The sequence below is a fragment of the Vicia villosa genome, unplaced genomic scaffold, assembly GCF_029867415.1.
Source record: "Vicia villosa cultivar HV-30 ecotype Madison, WI unplaced genomic scaffold, Vvil1.0 ctg.000799F_1_1, whole genome shotgun sequence".
Taxonomy (NCBI): domain Eukaryota; kingdom Viridiplantae; phylum Streptophyta; class Magnoliopsida; order Fabales; family Fabaceae; genus Vicia; species Vicia villosa.
The window spans coordinates 293288-315155 of record NW_026705354.1 but is presented as its reverse complement, the minus strand read 5'-3'; the positions used below and the strand labels follow the sequence as shown (position 1 = coordinate 315155).

The window sequence follows — 21868 nt, the reverse complement described above, 5'->3', positions numbered from 1 at the left end:
AGACACGTTTTAGTGTTTCAAGGGTTGGAAATTGTGTTACCTTACCCTCTCAAATGAGAGGGTTTTTATATTGTCCCTCAGCGCTTGGCCATTGGTCCACGTTCTAGGTTGGATCGTGGATCTAGGCCTAAAACGCGTGGCTGCCAGGATTTTAGAAGTATGTTTAGGAATCTTGGGAGGCTTCCCAAAACTATCCATTGGTCGGGCAGAGATGTATCTCTGGTCGACAGAGATGTCCAGCGAGCAGGGGTCGTCAGTCCTTGGTTGAGGAGCAAAGTGACTACCTTGCTGTAGGTGCAGGGGCAAGTCAGGTTGAGTGTGGCGATGATGTGTTGTCCTTGGACCATATGGAGGCGTGTCCCTGACATAGGGGCAAGAGAGATGGTGTTCCCATTGTCCTTAGGTGATTGGGTCAAGGCTATTGGGCCGTTCTAGACGCAGAAGTAGATAGGTCCAGTCCAGAACAAGAGCCCCAAGTCGTTGCTCTGAGCATGGGAGCGATGACTTAAAAGCAGGTCCTGATTCGGGGAAGAATGTGCGTGGACGAAGCCCTTTTTCGGGAGAGGCGGTATCTTGTGAGTTATCCGAGGAGATGAGACCGCGAGTAGACGTGTCGTTACCGAGAAGGCATGGCTCGCGAGGAGCTGAATAGTTTATTTGAAACGAAGGGGTAATGTCGCACGTGTGCGTTGAGCCATGCGTCGTCATAAATATGTAATGATGCCTAGGCTAGGCTATGTTAGGCGCGTGCTTGGGCACGCGCTGTGAGGGCCCTCCATAATTAGGAGGAAACCCTACTTATTTTTACTTTCGTTTCTCTCTTTCTCCAGATTTCTACTCGCAGCTTGCTCGCAGCTGGCTCTCTCTTCTCCAAATTGTTAAGCTATTTTTCAATTTTAAAAAAATATTAACTTATTTTAAACATTTTCATTTTCAGTTTTGGTTTGGTTTGATTTCAGATACAGTTCGGTTCTAGAAATGTTTGTGTATAATGACTTGGTTCACTAACCAAACATAAAGGTTTCGTTACTTTAACTTCAGTTTGGTTCAATTTGATTTAGATCTTGAAATTTTTTTAAGATTCCTACCATTGAGTCGTCACAGGACCCAATATCGCATTCTCACGTTTGCACCTAACAATCTCTTCCTTGAATCGTCCCATGACCTAATACCGAATCCAATGTCTACTCCTGCAATATGCCAAAGTATGACTCTGATATCACTTGTTAGAGAGATGAAGAAACCAGGTCCATTCAAAAGTGTAATTTTTTTCATAAAATATTATGTTTTTAAAAAGATTTCGAAACTTTTATTTTGAGGGGTATATAATATATTACTAGCATTTAGCATAGATGATGATGAGAGAATAAGGATCTATTTCTCGTAGTAAATAACTACGGTACGATGTTAGATTGTTGTGCCAAAATTGTAATAGTTGCCTATAATAGAAAAAACCTACTGTTAACAGTAACACTCAGCATCATGGTCCACAATGTACAAACTCCCCACGCTTGCAACAAAACAGCTAGCTAGGTTGGCTCAAAACCAGAGGCAAGAGGCAACAAGTGGTCCACATGTGACAAAGTAAAAAGCATGCTTGGTTTGGTTAATTAGAGGGTCACAATCTCTAGTTATACTATAGTAGCAAAATCTGTTAATCAAGTCAGAAGAAAGAAAAATAGAGACAAGAGAAGAAAAAGGAATAGGCAACATCATAACACCATGTAAAGCAAACATTGATATTGTTGTGGCATCTAAGGCCAAAAAGATTTTTCTGTTTTTTAGGTTTTGTTTAATTTTCTGTCACATGTGTGCTTGGGAAATGTTCTAAATATTGATGCAAGTCCTTTTTTAGTCCTGGTTGTGATTGTGACATGAAAATTAACATCAATATGATAAGTATCACAAGAAAATTTCAAAATAGGGTTGGGTGCTCAGTCTTCTATGATGCATGTTGAAGAATGAGCTAACCATCTTAAAAAGCACTTTCACTTTCACTTGTATTTGATGTGTGTTTGGTAGATTTAAATTGGCTATGATGTAAATACACACATTCACACTTAGATCAAAATAGGATAAATCAAAATTAAATTTAATACTTAAAATTAAAAATAAAATTAAAAATAACTTCATTTGATATTAATCGGTAAAAATGTGTTTGAGAGCATGCAATCACAAATTTTAGGACAACACCCAACTCGAATAAGTGTTAGTGCTCAGTATCCAAAACTCATTGATAAAGATATTTAAAATGAGAGTTTTCGAAGGAAGTGTTCATTTTATGTTAAATTAAAGAAATTACTAAAAATTTAAAAACAAGTTAAATGTGGTTGAAATGTTATACTATTATCATATTATTTTTTTAAAATACTCAAAATATAAAATTTATACGAAAAAATATTAATTGAACCGTTTAGAATTCTCCAAAATCCAATTCTCAAAATGCTTGCAATTAAGAATTTTAAAAGGAAGAGTTACAGTAAGGTCTATAATTTGCTATATATGTCAAATTTAAAGGGGAAAATGAAACAATAATATAATAGTTCATTATATAACACATTTCAATCTCAAATATTTTAAAAAAAGTTGTTTGTAAGTTCCTTTTTCAAAAAGAAAAATAAATCTTCTCTTACCCTCTCCTTCAAAATCCTTTATCCAACCAAACTCTAAGAACCCTACATAGTTAAGTGATTTTTTAATGAAAAAGCAGAGATTCTAGTCCTTGTTAAGGATATAGGAGATATTGAAAGGTGAGAGAGAAATGAGTAGGAGTATCATGTGAGTTGAGTAGAGTGGTCCAAAGTTGTAGCTACTGGATGCACTCTAGTGCCAAGACCACATATCAACTTCCAATAGCAGCAATGTGATTAACTTAACTATATGAATCCCCATAAACCAAATTTAAATATTTAAATAGAGTGTACAAGCTGTCCTAAGTTTGGTGTCATTCTCCAATGGTGTGTCCAATAAGAATCTCCCTCATTAATTGTTAATAATTAGGTTTGATGAAAAGGACACCTTTATCTTATGGTAAAAGACACCTAATGCAGCTAGGGGTGAAAATAGGCTAGGCTAGGCTTTAGAAGGTCTGGGTCTGGCCTACGATAAACTTAAAAGGCCTAAGCCTGGCCTAAGGCCTATCATAGGCTCAATTTTTTGGCCTGGCCTGGCCTTTTTAAAAGTCTGGCCTGGCCTGAAAGCCTATCTAAAAAGCCTGTATCTCATTAAAGTTTTCAATTAATCTATATAACTTAAGAAGTCTTGTAGGTCGGCTTATATATACATATATAAGTAAACCTATTTAGCATTTGTTATATATATATATATATATATATATATATATATATATATATATATATATATATATATATATATATATATATATATATATATATATATGGGGTAGCCTATTTAGCTTTTTTTTTTCTAATATATATGCATACATGAACCAACTTATTTAACATATCTCTAGTATATATGAAAATATAGGCCGGTCTATAAGGCTTCATAGGCTTTTTTAATAGCCTAAGCCTAGCCTATTAAATAAAATAGGCTTTTAAAAAAGCCTAAGCCTGGCCTCTTTATTAAATAGGTCTGGCCTGGCCTAGGCCTATGTAGGCTGGGCCGTAGGCCCCTGTAGGCCGGCCTGGCCTATTCCCACCCCTAAATGCAGCATATGAAACCAATTCAAAAATAAGATAGGATGAAATAAGATAACAACTATCTCATGAACTCACAGCTTAAGACTTTGAAGCCAAGATCACACAAATTTAGTCTTACTAAATCCTACAGCTATTCAGAGTTCTGTTAAAAGTATCTACACTTGATTCTTCAAAACCGAAAATATACATAACCAAAATTTAGTCCATTAAGTAAAATTGGCAACATAGATCAAATTCCACCATAATACTCTATCCAATTCATTAACAAGATCTTTTTTAATAGTAATCATGCATCTCATACTGTCAATTATTTCAACAAAACTGCAAAAACTCCGCATCAATCCATAAAAAAACAACCATGCAAATTTATCAAAAATATTTCAAGAAAAAACACAACCAACAAACCCAAATACATCTTTGCTTGACAGTACAAAAATTATGAAAAATACTGCTATGAAACAGCTTACAGAATGTCTGAACTACATAATTATCTCAACATCCGTTAAAGAGACCGGGCTACAAAGATCTCAATCAAATAACATTAGAGCCGCATAGATCTAACTCTTAAAACTTTACAAACAATACAATACAGCTCACTAAAAGACTAAACAATAGTGAGAATAATACATTACAATACAACTCACTAAAAGACTAAACAATAGTGAGAACAATTATTCTTGGGTAAAACTGTAACACACTATTAAAGAATGAAAATCTTTTGTTCTAATAAATATTATAATTCAACAGGGAGACACTCCAACAATATCCTGCCTAAATCTCCCTAACATTTTGAACTTGTATGCCTTGTGTGTCCAACCAGCATTTCATGGATTTCTTTGGCAGTAGGTCGGTCGTTTGGATTTTCTTCGACACACCTGTGAAACAAATCGACAAGGAACTCCAATGTGTTTGTCTCAGCATCTGATTTTTCAAGCTCTTCACCGGATTGAATCATCGTAGGTTCATTTGTTGAGCTTAACGCCTCCAGCTCTTCAGTTAGTTGTGGCCGTTTACCCATCTGTATAAATAATAGTTGAAATATTAATTTAAGGGGCTGCAATGAATGAGCATTGCCCGGAGAGTTCAAAAAACAACATACATCTACAAGAAAACGCAACCATACCTGCAGACTATCATGGACGTGTAAATCAGGTACTCCAAAATAAGGAATTTGCAAAGTCAGCATCTCCAGCAGTAAACATCCAAATGACCAAATATCAGCTTCCTGTTGCAAAATGAAGGAGGTAAATTAGGCCCGAAGACAAAACTATGTCTAGTCACAGCAAACTAGAATTGATTTCACGATATATCTATTCTTATTCAAGGACAATAAGCAAACGTGTGCATAGAACAAGAGTCAAATCAAATTACTTCTTTTCTAGACATGATATCATAAATTCAATTCCAATAAGCAACCTGCATACTTATACTTCTAAACAAAACAGAAACAAAAAGGGAGAGATGGAACAGAAAATTTATACTAGTTTGGTATGTATAAGACAAAATGGCAAGAAACACACTAAAGATCGTAGTTTTCAAAATTATTGAATTATTATTAAACTTTATTACAAAGTTATTCATAACCTCTTACATATTATGTACAATATGATGTCCAAAATCACACGTGCGAAACTATGTAATTGGGAATACACAAATAAAAGAGAAACAAAAGAATATTGAATCTGATCTACCAAATAAGAAATTTGAATAAGCATATTATCGATAAATCCATATTATAACATCATACAAAAATAAAATCCTTCAAGCATGATTCCCTTAATCTTCCCAGTATAATAGTCCAAAATAAAGCAGAATACTTTTCACAGTATACATCAAATTATACTTCAGTTGTATATGTATGTAAACAAGACTTGTAAAACATATATTATCTCGACATTATTTTATTTCCCAAGTCAAAAATATCTTTAAAAACAGCAACCAAGAAACTCGAACTTCAGCCAAAGAAACAATAATAAATTACCCAAATAACTATTCAAAAGAGAATCATTCCTAATTAGTTTCGATTATTGAAAATAGCTAGAAAAATGGGCACAAGCTACGTCCAAATGAGTGGAGAATAAATGAAAATGTGGCATAATAGGAACAGTTTACAGGGGAAAAAATAGAAACGAAAGTGTTCAGAGATAAGTGAAAAGATGAATGAAAGAAAGTGAGAGTCTTTATTCTAAAATAAATCTTTCAGGAAAATCACGAGATTTCTCATTATTTTATTAAAATTAGATTCACAAACAGTATCCTCTGATTTCACAGAACTCCAAAATCAAATGACATAAACTATTATTCTTTTGAACATTAGAAGTCAGGTAATTATATAAAACTCCTGATAATACTTATATTTCAGACAGGAAAACACAGAAACAACACTATCTTAATGCCATGTAAAACAATCAAATAAATGGCTGACAAGTTCTTACCAATCCATAAGTATTTTTTTCATACATAGTCCGCATGACCTCTGGAGCCATCCATCGAGGTGTTCCAACACACACACAAGGAGGAGGTGATCCTACATGAGCAATACAGCATGCATGTAAAGGTGATCTTAGCGGCACTGCACTATCAAAATCACAGAGCTTCACAGTGGGAGTTCCATCATCTCTCTTCCTATCACAATCAAACAGAATGTTTTCGCTTTTTATGTCACGATGAATTATGTGCTTTGAATGCAGCTCCGACAAAGCGCATGAGACATCTTTGGCAATATGCAAGGCTAACTCCACAGGAACATGCTTTTCACCAGCTTTTGACAGCTCTTCTAGATAAGACTGTGAGAAAACGATGTGTTGAGTTAGTAATACAACCAAAAATATCTTAACAATAACAATGAAATGATAAAGAAAATCCTACTTTTAAGGAGCCTCCTTCCACATATTCCATAAAAATTGCAGATCTCAACACACGATGCTCAGGGTTACCATCAGCTGAGATGGTCCATTTGCAAGATATTTGGTGTCCGTATATTTCCACTATACAGGGGTGTTTGAAAGCACCAAGAATTCTGATTTCTCCCAAAGAATTATATTCGAAGTTTTTTATTTTGTCTGCTGAACTATCCTGTACTTCCAAAGTACGCACCTACAACAACACCATGAAAGATATTACATTGCATGATATCCAAAAATCAGAAGATCGGGAATAACAATTAAAATTAAAAAAAAAAATTTAGAGGACTGTTACTACAATTCATGGATGATTAAATACCTTCACTGCAGCCTCAACTGATCCATACTTGCACCGAACTAATGTAGTTAAAGCTTTTTTCTCAAGTTCATCACAATTAGATAGAGATGGAAAGGAATAATCAGGACTAGGAAGAATGCCAGTTGAAAGAGGAATTTGGGTTCGACGAAGAGGTATGTACCTAGAAATACCAAGTCATCAGACAATTAATAAGCATGCATAATAATTCCACAAAAGCAAGAGTTTTAAATGATTTCCGGGCAGCAGAAAAAAAAATATGCAATGATTGTTAAAGAGATGAAAAAAAAAAACAGGAGAAATATCACGAAAATATCATTTAGTTGTGGAAAGAAAAGAGGGAGTAGAGAAAAACATTCCCTTCATTGCAGGAAACTAGGTAGGGAGAAATTTTCGGATGAAATAAAAAATATATTCATTACATGAATTCATTTCCTTTCCTCTCATTCCATCCAGCCAAACAAGAGGAAGAAAGCTTTCAAACTTCTTTAAAATTTTCTGCTTATCCAATAAATATATAAATCCATCCGTTCTTCAATTCATTTATCTTCTCTTATCTTAATTCTATCATCTCTTATCTTAATTTTCTTTCAAGTCATTCTTTCTATCATCTCATTTTTCCTCCCCGCCCAATCAAAGCATTGGTGTTGTTGAAGAAATTTCACTTACCACTAAGAACTCTTCTTAATTAAGTTTAAACACCTTACATGCTTTGATTGATAGTTTGGAGAAGCAACTACAACCAAACTTACTCCCGCTAAGTGGAGTCGGCTACATGGATCAAATTACGCCATAATGTTTTATTAAAAACCATGTTTCTTTCCAACTCGTTAATCTAAAGATCTTTCATAATACTTTCTCTTATGGTTTTTCTAGGTCTTCCTCTATCTCTAGCGGTTCAACTATCCTTCATTTGATTTTTGATTTACTCTTCTTACTATAAAATCCACATGTCTTCTTTCTACGTGCCTAAACCACCTAAGCATATTTCCACCATCTTTTCTACTATGGAATCTTTTCTACTATGGATGCTACCCCCAACACTCTCTCTAATATTGTCATTTATAATCTCATCTTGTCTAGTTTTACCACACATCCAATGCAACATCCTTATCTCAGCTACACTAATTTAATTTCGTGTTGGTTCTTTACCACATATGTTAGCTTTGCTATGAATAGTCAATCCCAACCCGGATAAAGGAGATAATTGTGTTAGGCAGTCAACAGCCAACATAAAACTTTGTCGAATCTCTATGACATGGATCAACGACAAAATAACTCCTGGATAAAACATTAAGGTGGTGGAAGTTGATCCATGTAGTGGACCCCCTTAGTGGGATACAGCTTGGATAAGGCTTGGTTGTTGTCGTTGTTGGTTCTTTACCTTCCAACATTCCATCCCGTACAATATCGTTCATCTTACAATTCTCCAATAGAATTTTTCCTTTAATTTGAGTGGTACTTTCGTGTCACATAAAACTCCCGAGGCCATCCTCTATTTCAACCACCCAACTTGGATTCAATGGTGTACATCTCCTTTTATTGCTCCATCATTTAATATTATGGATTCAAGATATTTAAACGATGTAATTTTGATGTATGATCAAATCTCCAACTTTCACATCTAGATAAGAAACACCTCTCCTTTTGTTAAACTTACATTCTATACACTTCGTCTTACTTCTACTTAGTCAAAAGACATGCTTCTAAGGCTTGTCTCCAACATCTCATTTGACACACTTCACTTGATCAACTCTCCACCTTTCACATCTAGATTAGAAACATCTCTCCATTTGCTAAACTTACATTCTATACACTTCGTCTTACTTCAACTTAGTCGAAACATATGCTTCTAAGGCTCCTCTCCAACATCTCATTTGACACACTTCACTAGATCAAAATTTTGTATATCCCCCTTGACTCTTCATAACTTTCATCTTTAACACACTTCCACTTGATCCAAGTCTCTTGTCTTTCTTTCACGTCCCTTATCAAACTTATATATAGATTCTCCATCCTTAGTTCCTGTAGATTTGTATAATTCGTCAAAAGCTTGAGTTCTAGTTTCACCCACCATCTTTTTGGTCTCTTTCTTAGTTCTATTATAATATTCCTAAGTTTAGGCAATTTTACACCTAGACCATTCTTTAAAACATTCCTTTTTTATACGAACTTTACTATGAACACTTTCGTTCCACCACCACGATTCTTTACCCCTAGGTCCAAAACTTGATTCTCCCAATATCTCTTTTATTACTTTTCTAATATCTTGTGTCATCTTGTCTCACATATCATTTGCACTTCCTTGTGGCTGCCTAAATCTCCTTCAAAGCTTTTGTGTTGAAAAATCTTTTGTATTTCACCATTCGAATGTCACCACTTAATCCGTTGAGCCCCTTGTAACTTTTATTCGCACTCCTCTTAACTCTTACACCCATAATCAATACTTTATGTTGGGTAGTTAAGTTTTCTCCCGATATAACTTTACGGTCCAAGCAAATCTTTCTATTTGATTTCCTATTAAGAAAAATCTAAGATGGATTTATTCTCTCCACATTTACCTCCCCATGACCATATCTACTGATAGGAATCAACTTAGTATTCTAGGAAATAAACAAATAACAATAATGCTGAGCAAATATTCTGTTTGTATTCAATAGTGGCTAGAGTTCAAATGGGATCTAGCTTCAAGAATTACAACAGATTAGGGCAAATAAGAAAGTCTGCAGAAAAAAAGAAATAAAAAAGAGAGGCTCTTCGAGAGGCCTTTGCTCTCCTAGGTGGGAATTCCACTTCAGTACTAGTCTGCCTCCACTACTGCTACAGGCACTATATTTATTCTAAAACCTAGGATGATACTCCTATCAGAGGCTGCCAGCTGTCTGACAGCTGTGACAGCCCATGTGCTCCCTAAAGCACTAACTGTCCTTCATTCTGTTTTGTCTTTTCCTGACATAGAATTTGCCATACCTACCAATTCCCTCCCCTTGAAGACTATCCTTGTCCTCAAGGATAAAATCTGGAAATTCTTCCTTCAACTTGCTAGCTACTTCCCAGGAATTTTCAAACTCTGGCAGATTTGCCCATTTCACCAACATTTCCCTCTCACCTTGTCCATTTAGCCTCTCATCAATAACCCTCTCTGAAAGAGGCTCCAACTGCCAATCCTCATTCATACATGAGGGCAAGGGTTGTGGCAACATTGAGGGAGCAACTGCCTTCTTCAGCAAGGAAACATGAAAGACAGGATGCACCTTGGTATCTTCAGGTAGCTTGAGTTCATAAGCTACAGCTCCCACCCTCTTGATTATCTCATATGGGCCATAGTACCTTGGGCTCAGCTTCTGATTAATTCTCTTAGCCAACTTTTTCATCTTATAAGGTTGAATTTTCAGAAATACCATATCTCCTTCCTCATACTCTACCTCCCTTCTGTGCTTGTTGGCTTGATTCCTCATGACATCCTGGGCCCTGCACAACTGCTCCTTCAACTCTTTGATCATGATATTCCTTTCAGCTGTTAGTCTATTCACTTCATCCACAGCTGACAGTGGAGCATCTCCTCTGATTAACACAGGTGGTGGCCTTCCATAGAGAGCTTCAAAAGGTGTAATCTTGAGTGAAGCATGATAATTGGTATTGTACCAATATTCTGCCCATGTTAACCATTTTGGCCATTGCTTAGGTTTCTGCCCTGTTACACATCTCAAGTAAGTCTCCAAACATCTGTTAACCACTTCTGTTTGGCCATCAGACTGAGGGTGGTAAGCACTGCTGTATTTCAACTGTGTCCCAGCTTGCTTGAACAATTCTGACCAGAACTGACTTAGAAAGATCTGGTCCCTATCTGACACAATTGATGTTGGAAACCCATGAAGCCTTACCACTTCCTTAATGAAAATCTCAGCAATGCTCTTAGCATTATAAGGATGACTAATAGGGAAAAAATGGGCATACTTAGTCAATCTATCCACTACTACAAACACAGTATCCACTCCTTGTACCTTGGGTAGTCCTCCAATGAAATCCATGGAGATATCACTCCAAATCTGAGTGGGAATGGGCAATGGTTGCAGCAAACCCCCTGGGGACAGGGTTTGGTATTTATTTCTTTGGCAAACCTCACAAGACTGCACATAAGCCTGTATTTGTCTCCTCATTCCTTCCCAATACACCACACTAGCAATCCTCTTGTAGGTTCTTAAATGCCCAGAGTGTCCTCCTACAGCTGTGTCATGAAACTCCCTAAGGATCCAAGAAATCCTGGAAGAATTTCTTGGAATTACCACCCTGCCTTCATGGAACAACCTTCCTCCTTTCAACTGAAAACCCTTCTGACTATGAGGGTCAGTTATCAGCTGCTGAACTATCTCCCTTAACTTCTCATCTTGCTGAACCTCCTCCTCCAATCCTTCCCATACTTCACTCTGCACTGTGGTGATGTGCCCACATTGCATCTGCCTGGAGAGTGAGTCTGCAGCACTATTCTCCTTACCAGGTTTATACTTGACTTCAAAGTCATAACCTAGCAATTTTGACAACCACTTTTGTTGCTCTTCTCCCATGATCCTCTGCTCAGTGATGTGTTTTAAACTCTTTTGGTCAGTATGGATCTTGAAGTGCCTTCCCAACAAATATGGTCTCCACTTCTGTATAGCAATCACTATAGCCATTAATTCTCTCTCATAAACTGACTTGCCCTGGGCTCTGTCAGATAAAGTTTGGCTCATATAAGATATTGGTTTTCCTCTCTGCATCAACACAGCTCCAATACCCTTGCCAGAAGCATCTGCCTCTATCACAAATTCTTCTTCAAAATCAGGCATGGCTAGCACTGGTACAGTGGTCATTGCTTTCTTTAACTCCTCAAAAGCTACTTGTGCTTCACTTCCCCAGTTAAAGTTGTCTTTCTTTAGTAATTGAATCAAAGGCCAAGCAATCTTGCTATAATTTTTAACAAATTTCCTGTAGTAACCAGTAATCCCCAAGAATCCTCTTAACCCTTTTAAATTCTTAGGAACTGGCCATTTTACCATGTCTTCCACCTTCTTAGGATCAGCAGCCACTCCTCTACCAGAAATTAAATGCCCTAGGTATTCCACCTGATCCTGCCCAAAAGAACACTTCTTTCTATTGGCAAACAACTTGTGGTTCCTTAACACTTCCAGAACCACAGATAAGTGCTCCTTATGTTCCTCCTTGCTCCTGCTGTAGATCAGTATATCATCAAAAAATACTAAGCAGAATTTCCTCAAATAAGGCCTGAGTACCTCATTCATGAGGGATTGGAAGGTGGATGGTGCATTAGATAATCCAAAGGGCATCACCAAGTACTCATAATGCCCTTCATGAGTCCTGAATGCTGTCTTGGGAATGTCTTCATCTCTCATTCTTATTTGGTGATAACCTGATTTCAAATCTAACTTTGAAAAGATGGTTGCCCCTCCCAACTCATCTAATAGCTCTTCAATGATTGGTATGGGAAATTTGTTAGGTATAGTAATCTTGTTTAAAGCTCTATAATCAGTGCAAAACCTCCATCCTCCATCCTTCTTTTTCACTAGCAATACAGGGCTTGAGAAAGGGCTAGTGCTATGTCTAATCACCCCTGCTTGCAGCATCTCTCCCACAATTTTCTCAATCTCATTCTTTTGATAAAAAGGGTATCTATAAGGCCTGAGATTTGGTATAGCAGTACCTGGTTTAAGAGTGATGGCATGGTCATGCTCCCTCATTGGTGGCAGTCCAGGAGGAAGATGGAACACATCTTCATATTCTGCCAACAATCCCTTCCATTCTGCATGCCCTACTGCTATATCTCCCTCCCCTTCTTGGACAACCTCCACTAGCAGGCCTCTTCCTTCATTGTTCAAAGCCTTCATCATCTCCTTCATTGAAGCTTGTTTGGTACTCAGCACAGGATCGCCAAATATCCAATGCTCATTGCCCTCCTGATTCCATTTAATCATTAGTACACTGAAATTTGCTTCAATGTTGCCCAAGCTAGCTAACCAATCTAACCCCAACACCAGTTCAGCCCCTCCTAACTCCATTAGGAAAAAATGTTGAGTGTAATCAACACCTTGCACATTAAACTCTAACCCTTCACAAATGCCTTGATGCTTAACCCTCTCTCCATTCCCCATCTCAATCACATAGGGTGCAGTCTCCTTTAGAGGTAAGCCCAGTTGTGCTACTAGCCTTGCATCAATGAAGTTGCTGGATGCTCCTGAGTCAATTAGGGTAATTAGTTTCTGCCCTTGAATAGTTGCCCATACTTTGAAGGCTCTATTAGAAGTATAACCCTGTCTGCTTTGCATTGACAGTTGCAAGGTTTTGAATTCCAACACTTCTTCTACATTCTCCTCAGTTTGAGTGCTTACTCCAAGAGGTTCTCCTTCTTCATCACTACTGATTTCACATAACTTAAAACTCATATGCTTAAATTTGCATATGTGTTCTCTACTCCATTTGTCACCACATTTAAAGCACAGACCCTTCTTGCTTCTTTCTTCCAACTCAGCAGGATTCAACCTCCTCCCTTTGTGCTTTTCTCCCCCACTCCCCTTTTCTCCTTCCTTCCTAGCACCTCCCTCTCCTAACTCCCTGTTTTTGAACACTCCCTTCCCCTTCCATGAGCTCCCTTTCCTTAGGCACACCTCATTCTTTTCCTCTATCAAGAGAGCTCTATCCATGAGGTCAGACAGTCCTTGACTCTCATAAAGCTTCAGTTCAGCTTGAATCTCCTCTTTCAATCCATTCAAAAAAATGGAATCCAGCATTATCCTTTCCTCCCTCCTTAGAGGAGCTACCAGCCTCTCAAACTTCTCCATATACTCCACTACAGTCCCTCTTTGTTTCAAACTTAGTAAGGGACCCATAGGATTCTGCAACATGCCTGGCTGAAACCTTCTCAACACAGCCATTTTAAACTCCTCCCAAGTTCGTAATGGTGCTTGCTCTTCCCACCATTGGTACCAGTTTAGAGCTTTTTCCTCCAAGGCTAACACTACTGCATCCAGCTTGTCACGCACCCGTATCCCATTCAACTGGAAATATCTCTCCACACGCACCAACCATCCAAAAGCATCTTCTCCCTTAAAGATTGGAATCTCCAATCTTCTTCTGTTTCCTAAGAATCTAGAGCCATTGCCCCCACCATAGCGTCGATTCCCTAGGCGAGAATCGTGCGACACTCCGCTTCTTTCGCTTCCTTCTCCATCACCATACTCGTCATCGTTCTCGTGTCTTGAACGGTGCCTGCTAGGTCGTTCATGAATCAGCTGTCGTATTTGTTCTATCGTGACATGAGGCCTTTCTTGCTGCTCTAAAACCAGTTGCCTGATTTGTTCTACTGTCCCTTCCATGTGACTCATCCTCTGTTCCACCAATTCCACTCTATTTTCCATGTTGCTTCTAGTGTGAACCATCCAACACAGAAAAAGAACCAAGGCTCTAGATACCAAATTGATAGGAATCAACTTAGTATTCTAGGAAATAAACAAATAACAATAATGCTGAGCAAATATTCTGTTTGTATTCAATAGTGGCTAGAGTTCAAATGGGATCTAGCTTCAAGAATTACAACAGATTAGGGCAAATAAGAAAGTCTGCAGAAAAAAAGAAATAAAAAAGAGAGGCTCTTCGAGAGGCCTTTGCTCTCCTAGGTGGGAATTCCACTTCAGTACTAGTCTGCCTCCACTACTGCTACAGGCACTATATTTATTCTAAAACCTAGGATGATACTCCTATCAGAGGCTGCCAGCTGTCTGACAGCTGTGACAGCCCATGTGCTCCCTAAAGCACTAACTGTCCTTCATTCTGTTTTGTCTTTTCCTGACATAGAATTTGCCATACCTACCATCTACCCCCATGCACTCCCTAAAAGCCTCTCGATATGCTCCCTACATACCCATTAAGATCCCCTTGAAAAAAAAAATCCCCTTGAAGTATATCTTGAATCCAACCTTGTAATTCCTCCCAAAATTTTACTTTGATATTCCGCTAGGCGCTAACCAATCGTGAAGTGTGTAAGCACTAATGACATTAAAGGTGGTCTTGTTCCACTACTAATTGTTCCACTACAAATTGCAGGGCTATGATCCAATCTCCTATCCTTTATACAACCACAATTAGGAGAAAGCAACACAATATTCAGAGTCACAAATATCTTTTTACCTTAATATATGAAGCTAGATTTTATAAATACTTTTGACTAAATGGGAGCCAAATGTGCCATTGTTGGTTTAGCATCTGCATAAGCAATATTCTTAACATGCTACATTACAATAGGATATGAGATCTAATATTCAAAAACAGATCCAAATTTTTAAATGAGTGATAATTACTTAAAAGTAATAGATGCAGAACTAATAACATGCCATATTCGAACAACAAATCGAGCATAGATAAGTAAACGTCATCAACATACAATCACTATCCAATGATTAAGCAATACTCTTTGCATGAAACCAGATCCTATATTCAAAACCAAATCCAAGTTCTAAAATACCAAATGATTGTTGATTAACTAATTATTATTAATAATAATAATAATAATAATAATAATAATAATAATAATAATAATAATAATAATAATAATAATAATAGGAACAGAACAGAACTAATAAAAAAATCCATATATCAACACACCAAGATATAAAATCAATATTAAATATGAAACCAATATTTATATGGGTCATGCTAACTTGTGCCCATGTTAAGGAATCTTTTAAGTATAAAAAATGTATTGAAAAAATTAAATTTTAAACTTTTAAAGAAATGAATACTCGTCTTTTAAGATAACATTTATATATTAATTTCCTTAATATGTGCCCTAAGGGCACAAGTTAGCATTTCCCATATTATACAACCAATTCAAAATTAAGCAATATTATATAATATAGCAAGCCAAACGGCCTCTTCACAATAAGAAAAGTAGTAGTACATCCCTTTTTACTAAGAGGCGATAAATACCTGCAGAAATATTCTGGATCTTTCTCTTCTCTAATATCATGAGGTCGGCAAGCATCAACAAGCATTCGAACCCATGTAACACCCTTTTTTATTAGAATGATATTCCAAGCATGTGGTGAAAAATCCAGGTAACCCCTAACAAGCTCACAAGGTATAGGTGGCTCCATGTGATCACATAAATACTATAAACAAAAGATAACTTGCATTAGGTCCTCGCAATAAGAGGCAATAAAAGAAAGATTACATCCTAATATGCATATAAACAAAACTATTTATGAATATAACAACACTGCTCACCTTAAAAAGCAGAGCTCTATGCCTACAAACACCATACTGAACAGAGCCAATCGGAACAATAATTGAGTTTCGCCTTTTTTTAATAGAATCAAGAGATTTTTCAGAGATCCTAGAAAGATTAATATTTCCTATGGCATTCGCAACTGATTCAGTTGCAGCATTTATACTTGTTCTGCTTCCTGCCGAGCATGTACAGACAAAAGGCTTATTATAGTTTGAGCCAGAAACAGACTTGCGTGTCTTTTCTACAATAGCACCTCTATCACTTCCACCAAAATGATCAGATACAAAGAGTGCAAGCAGTGATGCTGTCTGCAAGTTATCAACTTCACCCTGGCTCCCAGGTTTGTTTAAACCATTTAACTGCTTTAAATTAGATACCAATGCCTGAGCTGATAGAATAATGGCATCCAATTCTTCATCCCTTTGTCTGAAACACAATAAAAATAATCCAATCATATTATATAAAAATGTATCACAGAAAAGATACCAATATACTATGACTACTACTATTATTATTAATGTACCTCAAAAAAATCACTAACATATACTAGAAGTACTAGTAGTAGGAATAATATACCTGTCTAACAGAATGACTTCACGAGAAGCAAGACACTGATTTTGCTCGTAACTCTCAAGAGGCATAAACGGCCGATCACGTCCCGCATCATAAAAGCCATCTGATAGATGGTCCTCGGTGCCACAAAATGAAATTTTACTGTATTTGGAAGACAATAATGAGCCATCACTAATAGGTTTTCTAGACTTGCGGGGTTTAGGATTATCAAGATCCCGTTCTGAATGCCTCTTTGATTTAAAACTACACTTCGAAAAAACTGAACAAGATGCTCCATCCTGTTCACTTCGGCCATTGTCTAAGGAGCATGAGGATGCATCTATTTCATCTTTACCTTCCGCAGTGCAGCAATCTTCTTGAGAAAACTGCTTTTCAATAATTTCCTCATCATTGTCAACATTATCAATTAAACTTTCATGCGCTGCTTCTTCGGAGAATATTTTTTTATGATTGTCATCCAAGCTCCCATTGTCAGGTATAGTTTCTGTGCAATTTTCAGAGACAAGAGTATCCAGATTTTCTGGTTCAGAAATTCTGTGGATCTTCTTGCTTAACAATTGGTCATGATCTACACCTTTCCATTTCCTGCTGTTACTCAACCGCTCTTGACGAGCTTTCTGTTCTTGACGGGCTTTCTGATGTTTATAGTGTCGCCGCTTCCACCGTTTACCTGACTTCCAGGCTGAAAAACATCTACTGTTAGATGAGGAGTTTGTTAATATGCTAGATGAGGTGTTATGAGGTCCTGCAAAAGAATTCACAGGAAAGTGAAATTCAATCCCAATTCCCAAACACATGAATTTAATCATCTATAATTTAATCCCAATTCTCTAACACATGAATTTAATCATCTATAATTCAAAAGGGGAGAAGATACACTGAAAAGGAGGAGGAAACAAAAATGAAAAGGCACCTCACCATGAGAAAAGGTTTCCTCATTTTCCTGTAAATTGCTTTCATAGACATCCATTTCAACAGAAGAACTGCTATAATTGTCTTTGCATCTATCTCCATCATTTCCTTCCATATTACAGCATATCCATGAAGGAATTTGAAAAATGCTGGGCAGCTTGTTGTACTTGAAATGTATAAAACAAATGTTACAATTTTAACATATGAAAATCATTGGAAATTTTAATAAAAAATTCAAATAAAAAAATTACGCTGTTAGAACCTAATAACACACAGAAGTAATGTTAAGTATATAAATATATGCACTACCGCAAGCAACCATGATCATTATAGTTTAAACATATCTCACACAGGCAAGCTACATCTACTAAATCAATACCTTGGATGCACAGAGGCACCTCCAATGCGGTCCCTCCATGTGAAACACTGTCAGATGTCAGCAAATTAAATACATATTAAATACACATTCAGGTAAAGGAAACAGGACGCGCGTTGCACATCAGATTCAAGCAAACAAAGTCAGCCATTTGAGAATACACTTCTGTGAATTTTATGGTGTAACTTAGGGGATATTCCACTCAAATCCTAAATTGGTGCCAATCTGTTTGGCTTACTTCTATAGATTTAAGAGACATTGCAACTCAGTTAATCATTTGCACTCGGCTAGAACCTGTTTCGCTAAACTCTTTAATCTGTTTATTTATTGAAAATTTAGAGGGTTAAATTAGGAAAGTCATTATATTATATGTTTTAATGTTTTAATATCTAGGAAAAAATTTTAATGCATGCGTGAAGGGATAGTCATTATATTATGAAGGGATCACCGCGCGGCATTGCACTCAAACCCCAAAATGGTGCCAATCTATTTGGCTTACCACTAATGATATAGGAGACATTGCAACTCAGTTAATCATTTGCACTCAACTAGAACCTGTTACACTAGACACTTTAATCTGTTAATTTATTGAAAATTTAGAGAGTTAAATAAGGAATGTCATTATATTATATGTTTTAAAATCTAGGAAAATTTCTGAGTGTCTTCGTGAAGTCATTATATTATGAAGGAAATGCCGCGACATTTGCCTACTTCTAGAGGTGTCCGTGTTTCATTATATGTATTTAACAAATGAATTGGATAGGAATGTGTTTTTCATTACACAAATAGTGGAACACAATAAAAAGGTTTCAAGGTGTGTATAATGGAAATAACAAAGAAGGAAGATATCAGAGAAGTAAGAATACTCTCTCACTGCCCTTGACTTTAGTCACCTCTTCATTACCCAAATGATTTGATATTTCCCCCCTCCCCTGATTTCACTTTAAATGATGGCATAATGAATGACTACGTGAACAGTGATTTAGAGCTGTATCAGTTATAAAATGTGGCATACACTATATAACACAAGAACCAGGCTTTTACTTGTCATATTTTATTTGGGTTTGATTTGGTCACCCTTTTAATTTGATATTTTCCCCCACAACACACAGGCATCAATTTCCTTCAATGATGTTGCAATATAAACAGCTTTAGAAACAAATTCATCAGGGTATTCTTTATGCCACAATACTTCAAGAAGTCCATAGCAGTTAAGGGTGATGGTTCTTGGCATACCAAATCTAGATTGGTGTGCAGTTTTTCATTCTTTCTATCTTAATGTTAATTCTTTTTCTCTAAATGGTTCTTGAACTTAATCAAGATATACTTTCCCATTTAGCATTACAACAACATTATGAATGTCTCTCCCTCAACAGAAATAGTTGTTGCTGGTCGAAGTGTTGTTATAGTATGACATGTGGCATAAGAAAGGCGGAAAAATTCGTAAATATATACAATTTAGTTGAGAGAACCAATAGGGAAGAAGCGGCAAAAAGATCCTCGTAAGCCATCAGCAAACGGACATTAGATCCAGGGGATAAAATGTCACCCCATTACTTGAACAAGGATGGTGAGTGTTCATTTAAAATGAAACTGCGCTCTAGTTCTCTATGTTCATGTTAAAACAACCTGAACTGATGGATATTAATGCAATTGAGTTTTTATATTTATGTAAAACTTCCTAGTTTATCTCTCTTCTTTCCCAAATCCTACTGTACTCTAGTCCTTTCTAATTCCCCTCCCTCTTTACGACGAAATTGTAAAAGGGTACAGGTTGTCAATATATACTCCTCATCCTATGATACAAGTGGAAGAGTTTAAGCAACACCAATATATGTATCTTTACATATATCTTATACAAGCATAAAAACCCATAACAAAGCAAACTCAAACAGAAAAAACACTATCTAAAAGAAAGCGAATACTATAAAAAAACATTAATATTGCAGAATTAGCCGGATTTAACAAATCAGAGATAGGTACCTGAAGATTTAAGTTCTGAAGTCTATTCATCGAGCTAAGTTCAAGGGATCCTAACGAAGTCAACCTATTATTTGACAGGTCCAGATTCTCCAGCCTCGATAGTGATGTCATACCCGGCGGTAATTCCACCAACTTATTATTAGCAACTTTCATGGTTATTAATGCTTCCAAAGAAGTAATCTCTGAGGGCAATGTCTTCAATTTATTGAATGAAAGATCAAGATACTCCAAACTCTTTAAGCACCCAATTTCCGGAGGAAGGTATCTACAGTTAAAAACAGGGGACAGTGTAAGACAGTCACATAATTTACAACATCAATAACAATTGTTAACTGCAAAATTAAAATCCTCCAAAAGAGTGAAAACAACCACACTTAAGTTGAGACAAGTTAAACAGAACATCATACGAGGACAAAAAAACACAGACCTAATAGAGAAGTGACAAATGCAAAGTTTGGTCAAACACTTGAGAGCAGCAATCTCAGTCAATATAGGAAACGCAGAAGGTCGAGAAGGACCTTTGGAAAGCTCAAGCTCTTTCAAACCCTTCAATTTATGCAACGGCAACCCACCAATTCCAGGTGAAGCTACCTTCATCTGCAACCTCTCCAACTTCGTCATATTACCGAACTCCGGTGCGAACAAGTTAATCTCATTCCCAAAGAATTTCAGCGTTTTCAATCTCACGAGACCACCCACCGACTTCGGAATCAAACTGTAAACATTCTTGTACATGTATAAACTCTCCACGGCATCGTCTTTGGAATTCTCCGGCGCCGGAAACTCTAAGTTCTTCCCTGATACATCGAGAGTCGCGCCGTCTTCGATCCCGGCGGTGGGGTTTGGTGAATCGTTTGTGGTGTTGTCATCCTCAGGAATATCAGCATCTTCCGACACGGTTTCGTCGGAGTGGAGAAGCTCCATGACTCCGACGATTGAGTTGTGAAGAAAGTTCGAGAATTGGTAATTGGTAATTGAATCAAGAAAATTGAGAAGAAAGGGGGAAAAGAGAAACCCTAGTTTAGAGTGAAAATTGGGACGTAAATCGAGACGTTAAGGTGAACGGCGGTGGAAAAGACGATAATAGCCCTCGATTTGGCTGTTATTTACTAGGTTTAAGGTTTTACAGAGATCACGGTCTAAAGTTGAAGGGAACTATGGACTTTTCTTGCAAACCGAAACTTGCGTGTTCTTCACGTGATCTTTGTGTGAAAGCTTGGTCGTAGTCCTAGGTTTTTTCTCTCATGAAACTTCAATTTTTTTTCTCTAAATTATCTTTCTCTCCCGTTTATATACTATGAACATTAATTATTTATCAAAGGTTAAAATATATATTCAATATATTTTTCGTCCTTATAAATAAATTAATATTAAATTTTGGTCCATAAAAAATTTATCTTTAATAAATGGTTCTTTTAAAGTTTTTATACAATTTTAGTTTATGCTATTTTTTAAAAATTTGAAAACTATTTAATTACCCTTTAATTTTTAAATTTTTAAACAATTTTTTATACATGTTTAAAATACTCTAAAATATTTATTTTCCAAACTTAAAATTTTTTAAAATGAGAATAATTAAATATGAATTTTTCAAATTTCTAAAGATAATGATAAAATTAATGAAAATCTCGACTTATAAATTAAATTTTGAGTTTCTTTTTATTCAAGGAATTTTTTAAAAACATTCTAAACATGTCTACAAAATAATCATTCAAAAATACACATTAGTTTAACAATAGGACTAAAACTACATGTAATAATTTTGTAGAGACCAAAACATGTCATTTGCTTTTATAGGGATCAAATAAAATTTAGTATTTTATAGAGACTAAAAACATATTTAACTCTAAATTATTTATCAAAGGT

General features: G+C 36.4%; 1 protein-coding gene across 2 annotated transcripts; it reads right to left on the bottom strand.

The window, feature by feature from the left end:
* Positions 1–4013: 4013 nt before the first annotated feature.
* LOC131631285 (uncharacterized) lies at positions 4014–21124 on the bottom strand. Of its 2 annotated transcripts, none has more exons than XM_058902081.1 (11): positions 20430–21124; positions 20003–20267; positions 17650–17809; positions 16735–17413; positions 16155–16584; positions 15858–16039; positions 6885–7044; positions 6531–6758; positions 6098–6448; positions 4786–4887; positions 4014–4680 (listed from the first exon to the last, which is right to left on the bottom strand). In XM_058902081.1, exons 1-11 carry the CDS (start codon positions 20924–20926, stop codon positions 4444–4446), a joined length of 3291 nt encoding a protein of 1096 aa, XP_058758064.1. In that variant the 5' UTR covers positions 20927–21124; the 3' UTR covers positions 4014–4443. The 2 variants fall into 2 exon arrangements, with proteins under 2 accessions (XP_058758064.1, XP_058758063.1); XM_058902080.1 differs by having other exon boundaries at positions 4032–4680; positions 16735–17476; positions 20430–21121.
* Between the last annotated feature and the right edge of the window lie 744 nt (positions 21125–21868).

Coding starts and splice junctions, on each gene's coding strand:
- LOC131631285 (XM_058902080.1), bottom strand. CDS start 20,926: ATGGAGCTTCTCCACTCCGACGAAACCGTGTCGGAAGATGCTGATATT. Junction 16,040..16,154: donor ATAGAGCTCTGCTTTTTAAG/GTGAGCAGTGTT, acceptor TTTTGTTTATAG/TATTTATGTGATCACATGGA. Junction 6,759..6,884: donor CAGTTGAGGCTGCAGTGAAG/GTATTTAATCAT, acceptor GTGTTGTTGTAG/GTGCGTACTTTGGAAGTACA.